We start from the raw sequence: 22,036 nt of genomic DNA on the forward strand, positions 1-22,036 counted from the left end.
GAATAAATATGATTCTGTAAAAATAGTTATACACCTCCAAGTCTTCTCTGTTCTAGGTAAGATATCCTCAATTCCTTCATCTGTGTCTCATATGAGATTACTTCTAGGCTATATTCCATTTTGATTACCTTCCTCTGGAGATTTAATCATCTGACAAATCCCACCTTAAATTTTGGTGCCCAGAATTGAACTGATTTTCCAAGTATGAAGTGATGAATGCATAAGGCACTACACTTCTATTAATGTTCTATTAATGTGAGCTACATTAAAAACAGACGATCAACAAAACAACATGCATTTTTTTTTTTTTTGCAGCAGTATCACACGGTTGGTTCATATTAAATGGAAGCTCAATTAACTCTCTTAAACACTTTCATAAGTTTGGCCACCAAACTTGGCCATTGCTATGTGGAATTGGTTTTTGAGCTTAAAAGCAAGCCTTCTATTTAAATTTACAAAATTTAATTTTATTGGTTTTAGTCCATTGTGAAAGTCTGGAATCTTATTTTTGTTTTCTCAGAGAGGGTCCATGTTTGTGAGGTTTCCAGAGAGTCTGAATACCCTCATGTCAACCTTCCCTTTAATCCCTCTGGGCATGATTCATGTGACTCAAGCGCCTGCTACTATTTTTCTCTTTATTGAAGTTTTTCAAGAAAAAATGTCAATTTATACAATAAAATATCCCTGAATTCTTCATAACACCAGCAAGCAATTTATACCCATTGCTTTAGACTTTCATATATTTTTGTGTCTGGTTAGTAGACAATGGATGTACCACAGAAACAATAATTTTGCATAGCCTACAGGTGTATGCCCAGCTCTATTATTTCTGCCAGAAAGGATATTGCATCTGACATTGGAGTGGGGAAAGAAAAGTCTTACATTTTTCTTTTATCCAGAGGCAATTCTCCTACCCTAGTGGGAAAAAAAAAGAAAAAGACAAAACAATGCTAGGTGTGGTTCCAGTGCTTTCCAATTTCAGCTGGAATTCAGTGAAATAAAGTCCTCTTCCTAAAAGCCATGAAGTACTCTCATTTCAACGTTAATCTTTCTGGTCCCCTGTACATTGCTTATATCTCTCTGATAGCACTTCACATAGTCTGTCCTGTTTTAAGATCATGGGATTAATCTGCATTTATCTCTTCTCTTAAGTTGTGTTTTCTTAAGGCACAAGGACCATATCTTAGCCATTCTTATGTATTCTTAGAACAAATATGGATTGAGCCCACTTTGTGCCAGGCGTTGTGCTAGGCACTCAGTTCCAACTTCCTCCTACTGGGGACCAGCACAAGCTCAGCTGACTTACTTGAAATGGAATCAATCCATATGACTCACCCTAAGCCAACACTTACCATCTATTTTGTAAAATCTGTGTGTAAAATAGAAAAGGATTTATTGAAGGGGATCCAAATCACTGTAAATTAAACTAGATCTTCACATATTTTAGCGATTCCCTACTCTCCTCAGAGCACCACTAACTGTTTGGAGTATCCAAGCTATGACAAAAAGCACTGAAGTACTGTGAAATATAGACTGAAATCCAAACCACCCCATAGGAGAAGTGAAGCTTCAATGACAAAAACAAGTTTGGAACTTATTTAGCACCATTAAGAAAACCAGCTTGAACATTTAAGTCCACCGATTGATTAAAACAATGGGTCCCCTGGAAAAGGGAGACATGTACATATTATATATTAATTATGTAACACCAGAAATGAGAGAGACAGAGCCAGAGAGAGAGGAGGGGTGGGGGGTGGGGGGATGAATGGTCTTTTCATTGCTGAACATTTGGATCAGAATTATAATGGTTTATTGCGGGGGAGTGGTCACGTGCTCTCTTGGCAAATTATATATACATTCAAGTTGTGAGCACTATACCAGTAGGTTGGGGTTTTTGTTTTTGTTGCTATTGCTTTACCTTTTTTTTTTTTTTTTTTCAAATATAAGCTTGGACAGACTTAACGCAGCAAATACTTCTCAATTTAAGATTTGACAATTTAACAGGAAAAAGCTCATTCATCATCTTTCCCTTTTAGAAACCATAAATTATTGGCTCATATACCATGTGGCTCGGATTCTAGGAAAAGTTAGTGTAAACAAACCCAAGTTACAATGAGTGGAGTAAGAGAGTGAGTCATAAACAAAACACAGACATATGCTCTCATATAAATAAGGGCCTGGATCATCAGCTTCCCAAAGTCTGCTTCCCATTAATTACACAACAAAATGAACTTTCCATATGTAAAGCCCAAATCACTTAACTCTGGCAACTTGTACGAGACAAAGACCAGGATTGGACCTAAAAGGCGCTGACAAAAACCTGAATTTCAAAATAATGAAAGTTCTCTCAAAATATTTTCAGGTATTGGAGGGCAAGAAAATCCCTTGGAGGAGTGTTTCTGAGCACTGAAACTATTCCCAGCAACCCAGGAACACTGCTTGAGGCTGGTCTGATCCCCTGCTGAATTTAAAGGTAATATCAGGCTTACTCTCTTTTGTTCTGAGCTCTGTCATCTTTATGGGGCAAGTCCTGGGTCCAGGCCACACAGGGTGTTCACAGACATTGCTGGAATCACTGAACAGTTGAAATTCCCTCCATCAGTACTTTCTCTCTGTCCTTAGAAATTGTCCATTGGTACACAGACTCACGTTTCCTTATTGTTGTATGAAGGCTATCTGGTCTCTCTTAGTTTAAAGAGGTTTCAAGGAAACAGAACAATTCCTAGGGAAGAGGATTCTTCAACAGGTGAGAAACTTTGAGAGAGATGGTAAGCAGCTAAGTTCTCTCCTTTTGTCTCTTTCAAAAGTAGACCTCATAAAGCAAACTAATAGAGTTACTTACAAAGGACATTAAAATAACAGATGTCACATTTTAGGAGCTTGGGTGGGGGAGTGGGAGAAAAAGAATTTTTATTCTTTGCTGGGGGTGGGGTGGGGTGTACGTGTTCTTGGGTCATTCATTTACTCAATGATTGTTTTTGTAGCATGTACTCTTTGTGTCGTACCATAGACCATACAAGGTAAGTGGACAGCATCATCTCTGCTCTCATATGAAACTATGGGAAAGGGGGAGAATCTAATATTTTTGGAGAATCTATGGTGCAGTCTGCAGTACTTCACATATTTCCTCATTTAATTGTGATCACAACCATGTGAAGACATTACTATCTCTGTTGTACAGAGATGAAAACTGAGACCTCAGAGGTTAAATAATTGCCCCAAAGGACACATCTTAGAAGTCATGGACTCAAAGATTCAAGCAAGGGTTGCCCTATTTCAAAGTGAATTTTATATCATATTTCCTTAAGAAGGCAAAAAAAGACAAGGAGCTGGACAAGAAATGAGAAAACCTGGGTTTCCTGTTAATTTTCTACTAATGACTGCATCAGAACACCAAATTTCTCTCAGTTTTACAATTTCAAAGGCCTTTTCTAACCGCCAAATTTCATAGTTGAATAACACAAGGTATTACTACAGATCACCTGCCCTACTTCTGCTAGACTAGGCCTTCTTGCATATTGTTTTGATCCTGCTGCTTTCTCCAGGTCAAATGCCTTTAAGGGTTCCCTATAGGGAGCCAGACAGCCAATATAATGAGTGAGGTTGGCCAGGATTAGGAAGAAAGGTGGGGGGAATAGGGGAGGACATGGGAAACTAAAGAGAATATGGCCCATCTAATGGGGCAAATGTTATTCTGTATCAATCATTGTTGCCAGGTAGGAATCTAAGCCCAAAGTTATCAGATAATATGAGTTTCAAAAAGCCAGAACTCTTGATTATTATGTAAATCTCCTGATGTTTACAATCTGCAGATTAATTTAAAAAAATGTATAAACCTGTGTAGGCCAATCAAAATACAACTGCAGACAGCTATTGGCCCATGGCTTTATTTTGATATCACTGTCCTTCAGAAGGGTCACCATGACTCATTCTAGAATTTCAGGGACTCTAGGTTCTGACCCTAAACCTCTCTTCCAGCCTCATCTGCCATTATTTCCACATACACTCCTCTCTTAGAGATATCTGTGCTTTTAATTTGTTCCATCCTTAGAAGGCCATCTCAACTCTTCTCTTCCCAGATCATCTCAGTGTCCTAGTGTAATTAAATTACACCTAGGCCAGTATAATCTCCAGCTTTCCATTGAGAAGCTCATTCTGAAAATCCCATAGAACTTCTGAGTGAAGGGACACATTTATGTGTACAAGTTCCTCCTTCTTTGAATAAACACATACCCATGCACAGGTCATCTCAGTGTCCTCTGAACTCCCTTAGCGCCCTTCAGTTGGAAACTAATGATTTCTTGGTTGCTAAATGATAGCTCTGTTAGTATCTGAGATTATTCAATCTATTAAGTTAAAAATATTACTTGGCCATCTCACGTCTTAGAGTCAGGCCTTCCCAAATAGTGTGAAAGTTCTCCTAGGGCAAGCACTAATCTTTACTTGTATGTATCATTGTGGCAGGTACTTAAAAAATATCTGACAATTTTTAACAAAGCCTTATAGAAGTTCCAGTAAGATGAGCTCAATATGAAGCCCTAACAGGTAAGGGGGTGGGGTTTGACTGTGCCCTGAGATAAGGGTATTTGGAGGAGGTAGTGAGGATAAAACTTCTAAAGATAGTTAATGGGTATTATGATCTGAGTCATAACATGACTAAATTATGACTTAACATGATTAAATCCTGGAATGATATGACTTCATTTTTAACATGAGAGGGGGCATAAAATAGTGATCTATTGTTTTGAACATGGGATTGGTGCTGTTTCATTTCTTTCTCACTACTGCCTAAAAAGCAGAAATTATTTTTCTCATTTCACTGGTAAGGAAACTGAGACTCAGAAGTCTCATTTAGACTGTGACTCACCTAAGGAAATGAATTAAGTACTGCAGGCTATGCAGTAACACTGGTCCTTGAATTTCAAATGCAGTTTTCACTTTACGTCTGTGTGGTAGCCAGAAAGAGTCCAGGTTTCCTAATTCCTAGCAGGTAATATTTGTAATTCAGTTCACTTCTCTGAGCTGAATTTCCCAGCTGCAACATGAAGGGGTTTGCAGAGATCCGTTCTAGTCTATTCTAATCCAGTCTTGTCTAGTCAATTCTCGTTTAAGCAGCAGGAGAAGGAGGCCCCCTGGGAGGTGCTCTGGGATTATTCCAGTGACCCTCAAACGTAGAGTGGAGAGGGCTGCGGGTGAGTTATACCTCTCTCTGTGTCTTTCTGTCTGTCTCTTTCTCTTTGTCACACCTGTCTATTCTCTCTAAATTCTTTCTCCAGTCTCTGAGACTGACTTACAGTCTGCCTGGACCACTAAAGATCATTCTTAATGAAGGTCATTACACAGTTCTTCCACGTTGCCTGAGGCCATTTCCACAGCAATAAGCAGGAAAGACCTTGTCCCCCCTCTCCACAGCTGGGCTCAGTATGCCAACTTCACTGGAACCAAGAAGTTTTTCAAAAACTCTCCATTAATTACAGGAAACCCAAAGCACTGTCCCCTCTTCTCATTAACACAGTTGCTTTCAGTTGCCACTACATTATCTCACCACCATTAAACCAACAATCTAATTAGACTTCGGGAAATGGAAAAAGCCAATGAATAAGGCAGGTGTGCCACTTTCATCTCAAAACTGATCATAAAATATTGTGCCCTTTTGTTCTCGTCCACATAAAATCTTCCCTGGAAGAGTGTCCTTTCGTTCTCTCCTATTTATAAAGAGGAGTTTGAATATTTGATATAAAATGAGTATCTTAACAGAAATTGCTTCATGTTTGGGAGGTTTTCTTTCCTGCATTTCTGAGCGTGGAGTCTCATTACAATAATCGTACCTGACTCCCCCTGAGTGTGATGCCTCACAGCCAAACCTCCCACTGGGTTTCAATGGAGGTGTGAATGATACTATCACTGGGAAGAAGGTAAATGTATTATTATCATTACTCGATTTTTAAGAGGGTCTGACTGTGGCAAGAGGTGGTTGGGAGTATAATCTGTACAAAGCATGCAGAGAAGATAAATTGAGTTAAACTTCTCACAGACACAGCACTTTCCAACCTGTCATTAAACCTTCTGTCTTTCCTAAAATCTCAGCTCTGGAGAGAGAAAAATTAGTTAAGTCCAGTCCAGGCATGTTTGCTGAGTATTTACTATGCACCGAGCACTGCACGAGCTTCTTGACACCCAAGTATGATTATATGTTGCTTAATAACAGTGTTCCTGGATTTTGTTTCTCTTGTTTTCATCCCATTGAACCCAAGGTTCTGTGAATTCATGGGATACACAATACTCATTGAATGGGACAAATCTTAAATAGGAAATGGTTGCTGCCCTCAGGAAATCAATACTCTGAACAGAATGCAAGACTAGCATATATAAAATAATTAAATTACACCTAGTCCAGTATAATCTCCAGCTTTCCATTGAGAAGCTCATCCTGAAAATCCCACAGAACTTCTGAGTGAAGGGAGACATTTATGGGTAAAAGTTCTTCCTTCTCTGAATAAATACATACCTATGCACTACACATACCATGCCATATAGGCTGACTCCTTAACTTGAAAATAATCTTCCCTGGAGGATATCCTGGTGGATTAGCCCGGAGCTAGTCTGCCGTTACTGAACAGAAGATTCTGGAGGCCCCAGGGGTCCCTTTCAGGTTGCTCCCTCTGCTGAACAGTCTCAGGATGGTTTGCTGTTTCTGGGGCTGCCATGGAAAATAAAGGCAAATCACTGCCTCTCAGCTCTAATAAATATCATGCTAGAGTATATGTTTTCATGCACCAGATGGTTTTGTGCAGGAAACAGTTGTTCAGTGCATTTTGATGAATACTTAATGATTAGCTCTTGTTTGCCCACCTCAGTGCTAGGTACTGGGGTTTCAAAGTCAAATAAGGCCTGACAATAGGGGAGTGGACAGTGCAGCATGAGAGACAGACACTACATTAAATGTAGGGACCAGTGATCAACCAGCTTGTAGGGAGAGGAGCACAGAGGATGTGGTGTCTAACTTGGCCGTGGGGTGATTCTCAAAGTGGGTGTAAGGGAAGGCTTCCTAGAGTTGAAGGCACCTAAGCTGAGTTGTGAAGAGTAATTATGAATTAGATATCCAAATAGCTTGAGGAGTGGGTGAAGGAGACAGGAACATTCCAGGGTGGAAAATAGGTAATAGCAATAACAATAAGAACAACAATAGTAGCAGCAACAATAGCACAAATTTGCTGAACTCTTCCTATGTGTCAGTCACTCTTCTAAGATTTGTTTGTTTGTTTTTTTTCTGCATTACGCGGGCCTCTCACTGTTGTGGCCTCTCCCGTTGCGGAGCACAGGCTCTGGACGCGCAGGCTCAGCGGCCATGGCTCACAGGCCCAGCCGCTCCGCGGCATGTGGGATCCTCCCGGACCGGGGAACGAACCCGTGTCCCCTGCATCGGCAGGCGGACTCTCAACCACTGCGCCACCAGGGAAGCCCTCTGCTAAGATTTTTCACAAGGATTACCTCATTTATTCCTCACCACAATCCTCTACACTGGGTGGCATGCTTTTCACCATTTCACAGGTGTGAACACTGAGGACTGAACACCCAGCTGCTTTAGTGCAGTACTGAACTTCCAATGCAGGCGATTGGAAGCAAGAACACATGCGTTCAACTAGAGCACTGCACAGCCCACAAGTGGTGTCAAGAAAAAGGAGCCAAAACTTAGAAACAAGGCAAATGGAAGGGTGCATGTCCTTGTGGAGTCTTAGTGCCATCTTACAGGGGATTCACTATCCACTACTAATTAAGCCCCAGATTCTGTCAGGTAATATATTAACTTGTAGATTTTTGCCGAGAAAATATGCAAATGATTCCTTTCCAGTAGAAAAGATAAGCCCAGAGGTTATGGTTTTATTGTCCATTAGGACATTAACTGAACAATCTTGCTCGGCATTCTTTCTCCAATGCCTACATTCCTGTAATGCCCTTTTCTTCTAGTTCTAATTCTTTTTGGACCAGCTTTATCACCATGTTGGTTTCCTCATTAAAGAATTGAATGAATCCTTGAGTTTTTAGTTTTTTGCAAATTCCACTCTGACAGTGGGGATTCCAAAGGAGTTTGGTGCTGGCTGACATTTCCAAGAAGATGGGCCCAGATTCTGGAGAATTTGGTGCTTCTTGGGGATGTTTACAGCCTTAGCCACGGAACAGCTCAGCTTTTCCAGAATGTCCAGTTTAAATCAGAAAAGAGCTTATTTTCTCCTTTTCGGGCAAAAAAATTGGAAGTTTTTCAGAAGGCCTTTGGTGTGATGGGGTCTTCAGGGAAGCATGGAAGTTTGCAACCCTGCTGGATCTCTTCATGGCCCAAAGCCACAGCGAGAGGGCTCATCAAGAACCTCATGTTCAGTAGAGCTCGCTAGGCAAACAGAGTGATTCTGTGCTGCTTCAACATGGGCCGGTAGGTAGCACTTTTCAGAAAATTTGAATGATTTGTTTTTAAAATAAAGCTTTATTTTCTCTAGATCTTTTTGAACTTTTCCTACTGTATATTTTAAGTGATTAATCTGGACTTAGAGAAATTTATTTTACAACTCGATGACTTCTTTGGTTTGTATACTTATGGCTCTTGGATGTTTCAAATCCTATTAACTTGCACATTTATTTGCTCTATTTTGGTTCTTTTGGAAAGACAAGACTTTTGGCTGAATCGACCCATTATTTTGGTTAGGAACTTCAGATCATGATACCACACAGGACAAAAAATAAATAAATTACTTTACAATTCTGAAATTCCTGTTCACTGCTTTTTGCATTTGTACCTGGATATCATTTCATCTTTTTGGGTCCCTCTCCATAAATGGCGGTTGGTTAACAGAAAAGTCAGGCATCCTAGAATTTGGGAGTTAGAAGCAATTTTCGTGATCATTTTTTGCTCCAGCTACTAGAATGCTGGATTTCATTAGAATTAAGAATTCATTCTTAATTTGTACAGGTAATTTTTCAAGCTTAAAGTCTAGCATCTTGATTACAGGTAACAGCCAGTTCTGATGGGGCTGATAGTTTGGTTTAATAACGAAATGGTTTACCTAATATATCTTTGCTTTTAGAAGCAAAATGTCTGACTTGTGAAATTTAAACATTTTCACTTGCTCTGATAGTTTTAAACAGGGCAGATGACATAGTTTGAGAGAATAATATATTAGCCTTGGTACGAAACAGGTACAAACTATAAGAGCTGTGCTCCCTCTGCTGCCCTTGTCATCTCTAACAGGGCTACACGTTGAGCAGGTGAGATTTGGTGATAGCAACCCTGATACATATCTTTTTTCCTACTTGGATTTAAGATGAGAGACTATCAGTGTGTGTGTGTGTGTGTGTGTGTGTGTGTGTGTGTGTGTGTGTGTGAGAGAGAGAGAGAGAGAGAAAACAAGAAAGAAATGCCTTCCTGTTTGCTTGCGTTTCCATTACTACTACTCTAGACTTTTCAGTTGCAGAACCAAAGAAACTTTTTTTTTCTTGGTGTTTTATGAAGTTCCTACAAAATTTGTAATTTACTTAATAATATAGTCTCATCTTAAATATTAATACAAAGTGTGAGTGGGGGGCATGTTTCAGTAGTAAAATCATGCACTCTCTACATATCGTATAACCTCCCTGAGAAGTTAGTTCAACGTGTAGAAGATCAGAAAAATAAGGCTGACTTATTCAGGTACAGATTATCTGGTGTGGTTATTCAGTCATTATTGGGACAGTGCAATGGAAGTTATTTCAAATTATGCATCATTTTGAACAAACTTTATTGAAGCTTTCACTGCATTAGCCCTAATTACTCACAATAATGATGCAGTGCTCCCTTGAACCAGACCTCCTTTGTTGTGCCAGGGGACTGCAGCTGATCAATGGCTATTGAGCAGTTTGATCACGAAGGCTGAACTGCTTGAGCACCAGTGGCAGCCAGTGCCTTCCCTCCCTCCCAGTAGCTCACAGACTGACATGTTCTCAGTCTGGCCACCCTCTCCTTCAGCTCCTCTTCTGTGTCTTCCTCCAAATCAATACCTTCATAATCAGCATGACTCTCAGACTCGGAGAAGCTAAAAAATTGCCTTAAACAAACAAAAATATACATACACACACATGCACGAGCTAGAAAAAGACATTATTTTTAAGCCTTTGACCCACATTCATTTCTTCCACATTATAATGTTTATAAAATAAGGTGGGAAAGGTTCCTTTTTTTTTTCTTTTACCAAAGATTACCTGTTTGAAAAAATACCATTAGGATATAGACTGATCAATTATTTGGCAAGTATTTACTGACAGCTTACCACATGTCTGTCAAAGATTTTTCCATTTGCTTGTTAAGCAGTTCCAATATCAAGCATGTTTTTCTCAGATGTCTCCCATCTTGTTTGGTACAGAATAAACACACAGCTACTGCCTCGTAAGCATTCATTTCACTTAGTGATTATTTATTGAGCATCTACTATGTGTCAGGAACTGTACTAGATACCTTAGTTTCCATTATTTTAAAATAAAAGTAATTTCAAATTAATTGAATTATTTTAGTATTTAAAAAACTCAATAGGGAATTCCTTGGCAGTCCAGTGGTTAGGACTCCACACTTCCACTGTCGGGGGCACAGGTTCGATCCCTGTTCGGGGAACTAAGATCCCATATGTCGTGCGGCGTGGCCAAAAAAAAAAAACTCAATAAATGATTTCTTAAATTAATTTTGCTTTATAAGCCACTTAATTTTACTCTTCTTTCCTTTACCTTCTCTGCACTTGTCTGAGTCTTCAAAACCACTCTGTAGAAACGACGACCTATTGAAAAATAAGTTGATTTCTTTATATGGCCAGAAGTAATTCTAAATTACCTTACTTATAATGAAAGATGGGACTCTAAAGAAAACAACAATTAAGTGAGTTGTCTCATCAGAAATATGTATGACTAATGTACACGCACCCAACTGAATGAAATCAAACCCAGAACCTATTTATTAGCTGCCTTCTGTATGCTTGACTTTGCTTAAAGCCTCACATTATGAGTTTCACTCACTGTTCTCTAAAAGAAGTAGGAGTCCATAATTAGGGAGAAAGAAATCTGCCTTTGCTACTGTTGGGCCTATGATAGAAATGAGATTCCACTGGAAATCAGGCAGTAAATCAAGAAATTTGGGTTCCAATCCAACTGCATGACCTCAGGCAAATCTCTGAATCTCAGAAGCATCAATTTCTTCACGTGTGAAACAGGGTATTGGGCATGAGCCCAGGCTGTTCGACCCTAACTCTCTTAGGTTTGTGGGAAGACGTTTGTCTGTGGGGAGTGGAATCTCAGGAAGGTCTGGCCTTCAGCACCTGGAGTAGATCTTTAGCCTGTTTTCCCACAAAAGTTCTGCTCTGCAGCCTAAGACCCGGAAATGGACCAAATCTGTGAAACTCTCATGAGGGTCTCATTTGAGCGTTGCCAAAAATAAACAGCCCATTCCTACATCCTGAAACAGGAGAGCTTTGGCTCAGCTCTGATTACCAGAGAGGCAGGTTTAAAAGTTTAATACCCACCTGTTTCTACGCCCATTTGGCATATTTGTAAATTATTGAATGCAAATAGAGAAGGCAAGCCCGTAGAAGCTTGGGATCCCAAGAATGTGTTCTCTCACACAGCATGGAAAGAGTTCAGGGAAGGAAAATAGGGGATCACCTGTCTTTTGCCTCTGGGAAATATCTGTGCTTGGCAAGCAAAGGCGGAAACATGCAGGCTAACTTTTAAATCCATAAAGGGAGGCTAAAGGAGGCCTCCAGAGCTTAACCGACAGGGTCGAGCAAGCGGTTATCTGGGTGGGTACGCAGACCTTGGCCCAAATCTTTCGCTCCAGACAAGTGATGAATTCCCAGAGTTCCAGCAGTGCCCACTTCTCGGACTCCCTCCACAGGCGCCCTCCCATAAAGGTGCTGCAAGTCTCAGAGGCAGCTTCTTCCCCTTTCCTCTGTGACTCTCCTTCTAGGACCTCTCCTTGTTCTCATTGCTGGCATCGTTTACCTGGCATTTCCATAAAAAACTTTTCATTTCACACCTAGCATGTGAAAGATGTTAATATCTTGATCATATTTGAGAGATGATCCCGTTTCTTCAGAGCAAGATTTCCCAAGTGCCTGGGAAGAATACCACTTCCAAGAGATTTTAAGAGCTATTGCCAAAAAAATGAGTTTTGTGGTCAGGTAAGACCATGAAATTCTGTGTCTCACCCTCCTGGAACCTTACAATGCACATCGGTCAATTAAAAGCTCAGAAAAACCCTGCAGAAAGGAAGCAGATGCAGTGTAGCATTCCTCACACTCACCTAACTATGAAAACATCTATCCCAAAACACCTACCAATATTTTGTGAAACTCAGTTTGGGAAGTGTCATTCCAAATAGTTCTTTCTGTTATTTCAGTTGGGCTCATTTTCTAATTACCAATGGTCTCCATGAAGGAGGTAGGTATGTAGCTGAGTTCTCTGCTTAAAGCAAACTGCTGAATTAGAAGATAAGTTTAGGTGAATATCAATAACGAGTGTCTTCTTGGGCTTCTAATCATAATAGGCATTTGTAAATACTGCAATATGCTTAACATTTACCAGTGCATCAATTCAACACATTTTATGGAATGTGCCATCACTCTGTGTGCCATGAAGATAGCAAGAAGCTAAATCATGGATTCTATCTCTGATGTACAAACAATTCTGTCATGAGAGAGAAGAAGTTAAATAGAAGCATTTCTCATGTAGTCTACAAGTGGGTGGTAAATGCATGGCAGAGACACTGGATGCTACAGGCATTCAGAGGAGGTGTGACTCCCTGGGCCTTGAAGATCTGTGGGATGTGAATAGGAACTGAGTAAGGCTGTCCTAAAGAAAGGTGTTAAGCCAAGCACAAGGCCTTCCTTCCTGGCAGTAGGGATGAGCGCGGCAAACTGGGGTTGGTGCGCGGGACTGCTGGGAGGTGATGTGGGGAGTAGCGGAAGGCAGAGCATATGGGATGTCTGAGTAAGGCGCTTGTACTCTATAAACTGCCAGTGAGGAGTCTGGTGACTATTGAGGAATTCATGATATCATGAGCTAGAATGAATCAAGTCCTCAGGGAAACTCTGATTACCATCTCTCAACCATGGTGAGCACAGGAGGTAGTGAAATGCAGTGGTTGAGAGCATGGGCCTTGGATCTGAGTTGGAATTCTGAGTGTCCACAGGTTCCTGGGGCAAGTTTCCTTCCCATTAGCTTCCTCTTCTGGAATGGAGACACATGTATTTATTTCACAGTTATTTTATGAGTTACATGAGATATATAAGGTCCTATATGCAGAGACTAGAAGTTACTAAGCCTTGATAAAGAGTAATTAATACTGTTACTACTACTCACTGACCTTTGCCTCTAGGTTCTGAGATGATCTCCTTCCTTTCTTAGACCTTCTCCTACTTGAAAACTCCAATGCTGAAACAGCTCACATGCTCAGTGTCTGCAGGAGGTTGGCTGAAGAGAGAACTCTTACCTGTACTTAGCAGCAGCACATTCCTGGAGGGCCTTCTCCATGCCCACCTTCCCTGGGATGAACCCAAAGCATGTGAAGTGCTCACCTGCATCTGATGTTGCTGCAGATGCAGCAAGGAGAGATAACACTGGGGCTGGTGGGATTGCAACACTGTCCACTGCAGCTGGCTTCTTCCTGGTCATCATAGTGGACGCTGAGCCCTCGTTCTTACTATGTGCTGCTGTTTGGTCCACTTTTAAGTGGGGACTTGGAATCCCTAAAAAAAATAACCCCAAAGCCTGCAGTTACTTTAAAGAAATAGGAAGACAGACAACATAAAATCTGAAAGTGACCTGAAGAAATCATCAAATGATCTGACCTCCTTCTGGTGCAAGAATGATATTTTAGAACGTTTAAAGGAAACAAAACAAAACAAATTAGCAGCATGACTGGTTTTGGTTTTGTGGCTGAGGTTAGTGGTGACAACATTCCAGGTGGCCTGCCTGAAAGTGGGGGTCGGGGCACAGGCCTAATGAAGCAGTGTAAGCCATCATGCATGCTTTACCTTCCATGGATCAAGAAGCCTGTCTTTACAGAGGTTTTGGTGTGCAGAGCATGGAGGGGAGAAGTTGACCCCACCCTAGTGAGGCTTCTCATCTCATCCAGCTAGGAAGACAAGACTGAATGAAAAGGAAAAACTGGGCAACAAGTATGGGCAGGCCTGTGTGTTACTCATTACAAGTGCCTGGGGAGTTCTCAGGAGGCAGGGATTCGTGTGGGAAGAAGTAAGGAAAGCCTTCCCAGAGTTCATGCTAGAGCAGCAAGGTCGAAGGAAAGGCATTCCCAGTGCTGAGAAGAGTGTCTGCTAAGTCATGGGTGAGGAATGAAGATGATTCAGACAAGAGGCCGGCCTTCTGGAGGCAGGAGATGCCCTGTAGGGACTGGTGTGTCACAACAGTGACTGGGCCAAGTAAGAGCTGAACCTGGGGGCCTTTGAGTGTCTGGTCATAATAGTCACAATTTTTTGATGCTGAAAAGCCTGGGTAGACTCTTATGAGGTGCCTCTGAAAGGGCCTGGAAACTTACTACATAACACATTATAAGAACTGTTCTGGAGCCTTGTTTGCTGGGCTCAAATCCCGGCCCTCTTACTTTTCAACTGTGTGATCATGAGCAAGTTACTTAACCTCTCCAAGCTTCAAGCTTCCTTAACTGTGCAGATGGGAGGGAACTGCATTACCTCATAGGGGTGGTTGGGGGCATCCATGATCAATCAAAATAAAGGGCCTAGAACAGTGTCTGGCACATAGTTCATGCTATATAATTGTTTCCTATTATGATTATTCCTATTATACTGCTATCACTATTATAACCTGCTCCTCAGACCAAACGGAAGCCAGCCAACAAAGGCTCAGTTTTCTTCCCTGACATGACCAAGGATTTCTGGACACCTTCTACATCACTAGCTGCAAAAAAAGTCACTCTCCAACTCCTCCAAACATAAGTTCAGAAGCTGCAGGTGTCTGAATCCATGTCAAATGGTCATCTACTCAGAATTTCTTTATTTGTTGGCTACATGCCACTGATAGCAATAACATGAAACAGGCCGTATCACGGTAGTTCCTGACCTTTTTTCCCATCTTAACCAACTTGAGTGACACTGGTCCCTCCTATAGTAACAGCTCACCTCCAGTGAGATCTGCTCACTTTGGCCTAATGGCAGCCCTGTGAAGCATGTAGTGTGGAGGTTACTCTTTTCTTACTTTTATAGATGAGGACAACATATTTCTGAGATGTTAAGAGATAACTGACTAAACTCATACAGCTCTTAATGTCAGAGCTCGAAGTTTTCAAGCAGCCAGACGCTAAACTCAGGGATCATCTTGGTCTACCTTACCATCTTCCAACTTCTGCCCATGACCTGGTCTACCAACAGCATGCTTCACACTGAGGACACAGAGGGCCTATATCACACCTGGAAAAGGCACCTGTAACCACCTAAGGAAGAAATGCTGACACTTTCATTTACTGTCTACTACCTTCCTCCTACTCTCCATCCCGATCTCTGAAACCTCCACTTGACGTGTTGTAAATAAAAATACAATTTTTCTTTTTTGATTTCATATTTCATAGCGTTTGACTATGGGAGTGGACAAACATCAAATTCTATGACAGAGAGACCGCAAGGCACAACCATCAAGAAATCAGGAGGTGCAGCAAACACGTACATGGTCCCCGGATGATGCCCGCTTGTAAAATATGCAGGTGTGCCAGGAATACGCAAGGTATACACATGTAGTATATGTAAAATGCAAACAGAATCTTCTGCAAGGAGATACATCCAAATAGTTAACCATGGTTATTCTGAGGAAGGAGAGCACAGGGAAGATTAGTGAGGGAGTTTTTACTTTTGCTCCTTAGCCTTCTTTATTGTTAATATTTTTTAAACCACAAACATATATTAAACTCTTTTTCCATTAACAAAATAAACATAGTTTGGAAAGAATCTAGAAGTCTATCACAGTATGGTCATCTGGGTAGACTGACTGATGTGCTAGAATAGTGGGCTGCTAACAAATCTGCAATGGGACAGCAGGCGTGAGTCTGATAAGAATTCCCCACCGTGGTACTCCACGCCACCCTGGTCCTGTTCCTGTCAAATGGATGCAGTCGTCCTTTGCACAGCACACCTCTGGGACTCTAAGCTGCCAGAGTTCTATTGGATAACAGCTCCTTTGGAAAAACTCCCTGATCTGTCTGTCCTCTTTGTACCTGTGGACACAGGTGGGACAGGGAGTTCTTTGTTCATATTATTATATGTGCAGGGAATGAGCCATAAACAGGATTAGCAGGCAGATATTTAACTCTCACTTGGGAACACAGTGATTTCAAGCCATTTTAGTTGTACCCCTTTTCATGCAAATGTTCACAATCCACATCATTCCCTTAAAGCAGATCTGATCACACCTCTATCGGGTGAACCTTGCTACTCAAGTGTTTATGGTATAGAATAAGTTAAAAGTAATAAGATGACACTTAAAACACTCTATAATTCAGATTGTCACTCTAGCTATCTTGAAAACCCTAGATAATTTAGGATTTTCTAGATTATAGTACTTTTTGCCAGTTGCTGTCCAATGAATTTGAAAACAAATTGAAAAAAAAATCCTGATGTTTGCTCAGACATTTTTCAGTTTTGAAAGGATTAGGGAAACAATCCCAGAAGTAGTATATGTGGGCAAGAATATTAGATAACCGTTAAACAAAGGCTAATATAACAGTACTTGTAATGCATAAACTCTGTCTGAGAGCAGAGGTCTCAGGAGACTGGAATGGGTGACTTCTTGGGAGAGAGCATTGGGCAGGCTGGCCACTGGAAGTTTTTGTTTCTCTTCATTCCAGGTGGCAGCTGATACTCCATGCTGAGGTACCCAAAGGACCAGAGGAACGTGAAACAGTTCAGAAACAAGCTCTCACAAATGCTCGGCGGTGGTAGAGTGGTGGGATATTTGGCAAGTTCCTTCCCAGAATGGGCCTGGCTGCTCTCTCCACGGGAGGAAGATTTTTGAGGCTGGAGATCAATCATAAAGAAGCCCAGATTCAGCACTGTACTGACTGGACCACTGAGATGTGGCACTGCTCTTTACACTGGGGCATGAGGAAAAGCAAGGATGGCTTTGATCTGGGAAAGGATCACTATGTCAAATTCGGACAGCAGTCTGCATGGAGAGCACACTTGGTAGATGTGTTCAGAGGATCACCAAACCCCAACACAGGACAAATTGTATTGAGGCCTGCATATCTGGAGGCCAGTACATTTTTAAAGGAGGAAATAACAATGCTAATAACTTTGTGGATCCAACATCTGTTTATAATTAATACAGAGAAGCCAAAAGGAAATAAAAAAAGTTAAACTTATATGAAAACATTCTACTATAACCTGTAGACCTCTATTGATAAATTTTTAAAAAACTCTTTGAAACTGTGCAGTAGCCTATCGAGGGACAGTCACTCATTTTCAAAGGTAATTTCTCATAGACCACTTATCCTCTTGAACCTCTACCTGCACACCGTGTTTGCATTAGGGACTTGATTTATGGATTCCAACTCCTTTGACGCAGAAGCTGACTTCCTGTTGCCTTGGTTACTTGGAGCTCAGTTCAAGGTTAAAGTACTCCCAAATCAGAATCAGTGGCAGGTGCTGCATCTAGCAGCCAGGTTATTGACTGCCCCAGAATGTGGAAAGGTCAGAGACCGGAGCACTGTTTACTGCCTTAAGGGTGAGTCAATATTGAGTCAATAGTTTCGATATTTTGATTCTGTTTCTTCCGAAGTAGTAGTTTTTGTTCAATTACCTCTTCCCCAGGTTGCTCAAGGTTACAGGGGTCATGGAAGAAAAGCAGGGTCTACGATGGCTGACTTTCCCAGGATCTCTTTAATGAGCTCTGTGACCTTGGATAATAAAAACCAGCCTCACCATAGAGTAATTTGTATGTTGCTCTAGGTTTGTAAAGTTAGTTATCGACTTATCTCATTTTCTCTATGGGGAAACAAACAAACAAACAAACCTTTGTGGGACAGTTATTATTTACTCCTTTTTTCTAGATGAGAAAATGGAGGTTCAAGGAGGTCAGACAACTCATCTAAAATCACACAGCTGATAAGAAGTGGTAAGAAATAGATCCTAACTCCTGACTGAGTCCTCATCTCATAGTTTCTTTAAAATAAAGGGGTTGATAAAATCATCATCCAGGGATCATACGTAATTCATTTTGTAACATTTACTACAGAAAGCAGTATATCTGGAAAATACTATGCAATTAATATAGGTTTAATTAACATTTTAATTCTAAGATTGCAAATGCAGATGTTTCTTGGAGACAAAACTTAGGATGGCATAGTGACAGAGGCCGACACCAGTGGGGTGGTTAGTTCCTTCTGTCACCTTCCTGGCCCTTTCACTGTAGAATTCAGTGCTTGGCATGGACTGAGAGGCATGTTTTGTTGAGCACTCGGTGGCTTTTAACCTTGCAAAGAGCAATGACATGCATTATGCTATTTGCCCCTTGCAGTATCCCTGTGGATGACAAGAGGCAGATGGTGAAACTCCAAATTCACAAATAAGAAAACCAAGGCATAGAGGACCAGGTGATGTGCTCAAGCTCACATATCACAAGTGCGAAGAAGGTGGTGCTGAAATCCATGCCTCCTGACTCAATTCAATATTCTTTTCTGTCCCATGACACATTGGCTTTTGGGCAAACCAGTAGATAATATATTTTTCACAAGAGGAAACTCACACTGAAAACTTGATTATAATTCCTTTTCTCATATATTGGTTGTCTGCTCGAAAGCTCCCATTGCTATTTTTTCTTGTTTGCAAATGAACTTCACCCATGGAAATAAGGGGATATACGTTACAGAATAAAGTGAATCAAGAAATAGATACGCTTGTCAGAGGGCAGACAGCAGAAGCAAGAACTACAATCCTGCAGCCTGTGGAATGAAAACCACATTCACAGAAAGATAGATAAAATGAAAGGCAGAGGACTATGTATCAGATGAAGGAACAAGATAAAACCCCAGAAAAACAACTAAATGAAGTGGAGATAGGCAACCTTCCAGAAAAAGAATTGAGAATAATGATAGTGAAGATGATCCAGGACCTTGGAAAAAGAACGGAGGCAAAGATCGAGAAGATGCAAGAAATGTTTAATAAAGACCTAGAAGAATTAAAGAACAAACACCTGGAAGAATTAAAGAAAAAACAGAGATGAACAATAAAATAACTGAAATGAAAAATAGACTAGAGGGAAGGAACAGCAGAATAACTGAGGCAGAAGAACAGATAAGTGAGCTGGAAGACAGAATGGTGGAATTCACAGCTGTGGAACAGAATAAAGAAAAAGGAATGAAAAGAAATGAAGACAGCCTAAGAGACCTCTGGGAAAACATTAAAGGCAACAACATTCACATTATAGGAGTCCCAGAAGGAGAAGAGAGAGAGAAAGGACCCAAGAAAATATTTGAAGAGATTGTAGTTGAAAACTTCCCTAACATGGGAAAGGAAATAGCCACCCAAGTCCAGGAAGCACAGAGAGTCCCAGGCAGGATAAACCCAAGGAGAAACATGCCAAGGAACATAGTAATCAAACTGACAAAAATTAAAGACAAAGAAAAATTATTAAAAACAACAAGGGAAAAATGGCAAATAACATACATGGGAACTCCCATAGGGTGAAAAGCTGATTTCTCAGCAGAAACTCTACAAGCCAGAAGGGAGGGGCATGATATATTTAAAGTGATGAAAGGGAAGAACCTACAACCAGGATTACTCTATCTGGCAAGGATCTCATTCAGATTTGATGGAGAAATCAAAAGCTTTACAGACAAGCAAAAGCTAAGATAATTAAGCACCACCAAACCAGCTCTACAACAAATGTAAAGGAACTTCTCTAAGTGGGAAACACAAGAAAAGAAAATGACCTACAAAAACAGACCCAAAACAATTAAGAAAATGGTAATAGGAAAATACACATCGATAATTACCTTAAATATGAATGGATTAAATGCTCCAACCAAAAAACACAGGCTAGCTGAATGGATACTAAAACAAGACCCATATATATGCTGTCTACAAGAGACCCACTTCAGACCTAGGGACACATACAGAGTGAAAGTGAGGGGATGGAGAAAGATATTCCAAGCGAATGGAAATCAAAAGAAAGCTGGAGTAGCAATACTCATTTCAGATAAAATAGACTTTAAAGTAAAGAATGTTACAAGGGACAATGAAGGACAATACATAATGATCAAGGGATCAATCCAAGAAAAACATATAACAATTATAAATATATATACACCCAACAGAGGAGCACCTCAATACATAAGGCGAGGGCTAACAGCTACAAAAGAGGAAATCGACAGTAACACAATAATAGTGGGGGACTTTAACACCTCACTTACACCAACAGACAGATCATCCAGACAGAAAATTAATAAGGAAACACAAGCTTTAAATGACACAACAGACCAGATAGATTTAATTGATATTTATAGGACATTCCATATGAAAACAGCAGATTACACTTTCTTTTCAAGTGCATATGGAATATTCTCCAGTGTAGATCACATCCTGGGTCACAAATCAAGCCTCAGTACATCTAAGAAAATTGAAATAATATCAAGCATCTTTTCTGACCACACTGCTATGAGATTAGAAATAAATTACAGGGAAAAAAATGTAAAAAACACAAACACATGGAGGCTAAACAATATGCTACTAAATAACCAAGTAGTCACTGAAGAAATCAAACAGGAAATCAAAAAATACCTAGAGACAAATGACAATGAAAACACAATGATCCAAAACCTATGGGATGCAGCAAAAGCAATTCTAAGAGGAAAGTATATAGCAATACAATCCTACCTCAAGAAATGAGAAAACTCTCATATAAACAACCTAACTTTACACTTAAAGTAATTAGAGAAAGAAGAACAAACAAAGCCCAAAATTAGTAGAAGGAAAGAAATCATAAAGATCAGAGCAGAAATAAATGAAATAGAAACAAGAAAACAATAGCAAAGATCAATAAAATTAAAAGCTGGTACCTTGAGAAGATAAACAAAATTGATAAACCTTTAGCCAGACTCATCAAGAAAAACAGGGAGAGAACTCAAATCAACAAAATTGGAAATGAAAAGGGAGAAGTTACAACGGACACCGCAGAAATACAAAGCATCCTAAGAGACTACTACAAGCAACTCTATGCCAATAAAATGAACAACCTGGAAGAAATGGGCAAATTCTTAGAAAGGTATAACTTTCCAAGACTGAACCAGGAAGAAATAGAAAACATGAACAGACAAATCACAAGTAATGAAGTTGACACTCTGATTAAATATTTTCCAACAAACAAAAGTCTGGGACCAGATGGCTGCACAGGTGAATTCTATCAAATATTTAGAGAAGAGCTGACACCCATCCTTCTCAAACTCTTCCAAAAGATTGCAGAGGAAGGTACACTCCCAAACTCATTCTATGAGGCCACCACTACCCTGATACCCAAACCAGACAAAGATACTACAAAAAGAGAAAATTACAGACCAATATTACTGATGAATATACATGCAAAAATCCTCAACAAAATACTAGCAAACAGAATCCAGCATCACATTAAAAGGATCATACACCATGATCAAGTGGGATTTATCTCAGGGATGCAAGGATTCTTCATTATATGCAAATCCATCAATGTGATACACCATATTAACAAATTGAAGAATAAAAATCATATGATCATTGCAATAAATGCAGAAAAAGCTTTTGACAAAATTCAACACCCATTTATGATAAAAACTCTCCAGAAAGTGCGCATAGAGGGAATCTACCTTAACATAACAAAGGTCATATATGACAAACCCACAGCAAACATCATTCTTAATGGTAAAAAACTGAAAGCATTTTATCTAAGATCAGGAACAAGACAAGGATGTCCACTCTCACCACTCTTATTCAACATAGTCTTGGAAGTCCTAGCCACGGCATTCAGAGAAGAA

At 40.3% G+C, this 22,036-nt stretch overlaps 1 protein-coding gene across 3 annotated transcripts in view; it reads right to left on the reverse strand.

The window, feature by feature from the left end:
• SETBP1 (SET binding protein 1) overlaps positions 1–22,036 on the reverse strand; it is a 376,816-nt gene that overhangs the window by 14,863 nt on the left and 339,917 nt on the right. For 2 of the 3 annotated variants that reach the window (XM_067699219.1, XM_067699220.1), the window contains exon 5: positions 13,584–13,754. The exons of the other annotated variant lie outside the window; for it this stretch is intronic. In XM_067699219.1, coding sequence (XP_067555320.1) covers positions 13,584–13,754 — 171 coding nt within the window. The remainder of the gene's footprint in view (positions 1–13,583; positions 13,755–22,036) is intronic. 3 annotated transcript variants of the gene reach the window in all.

The sequence above is a fragment of the Pseudorca crassidens genome, chromosome 12 (genome assembly GCF_039906515.1).
Source record: "Pseudorca crassidens isolate mPseCra1 chromosome 12, mPseCra1.hap1, whole genome shotgun sequence".
Lineage (NCBI taxonomy): Eukaryota > Metazoa > Chordata > Mammalia > Artiodactyla > Delphinidae > Pseudorca > Pseudorca crassidens.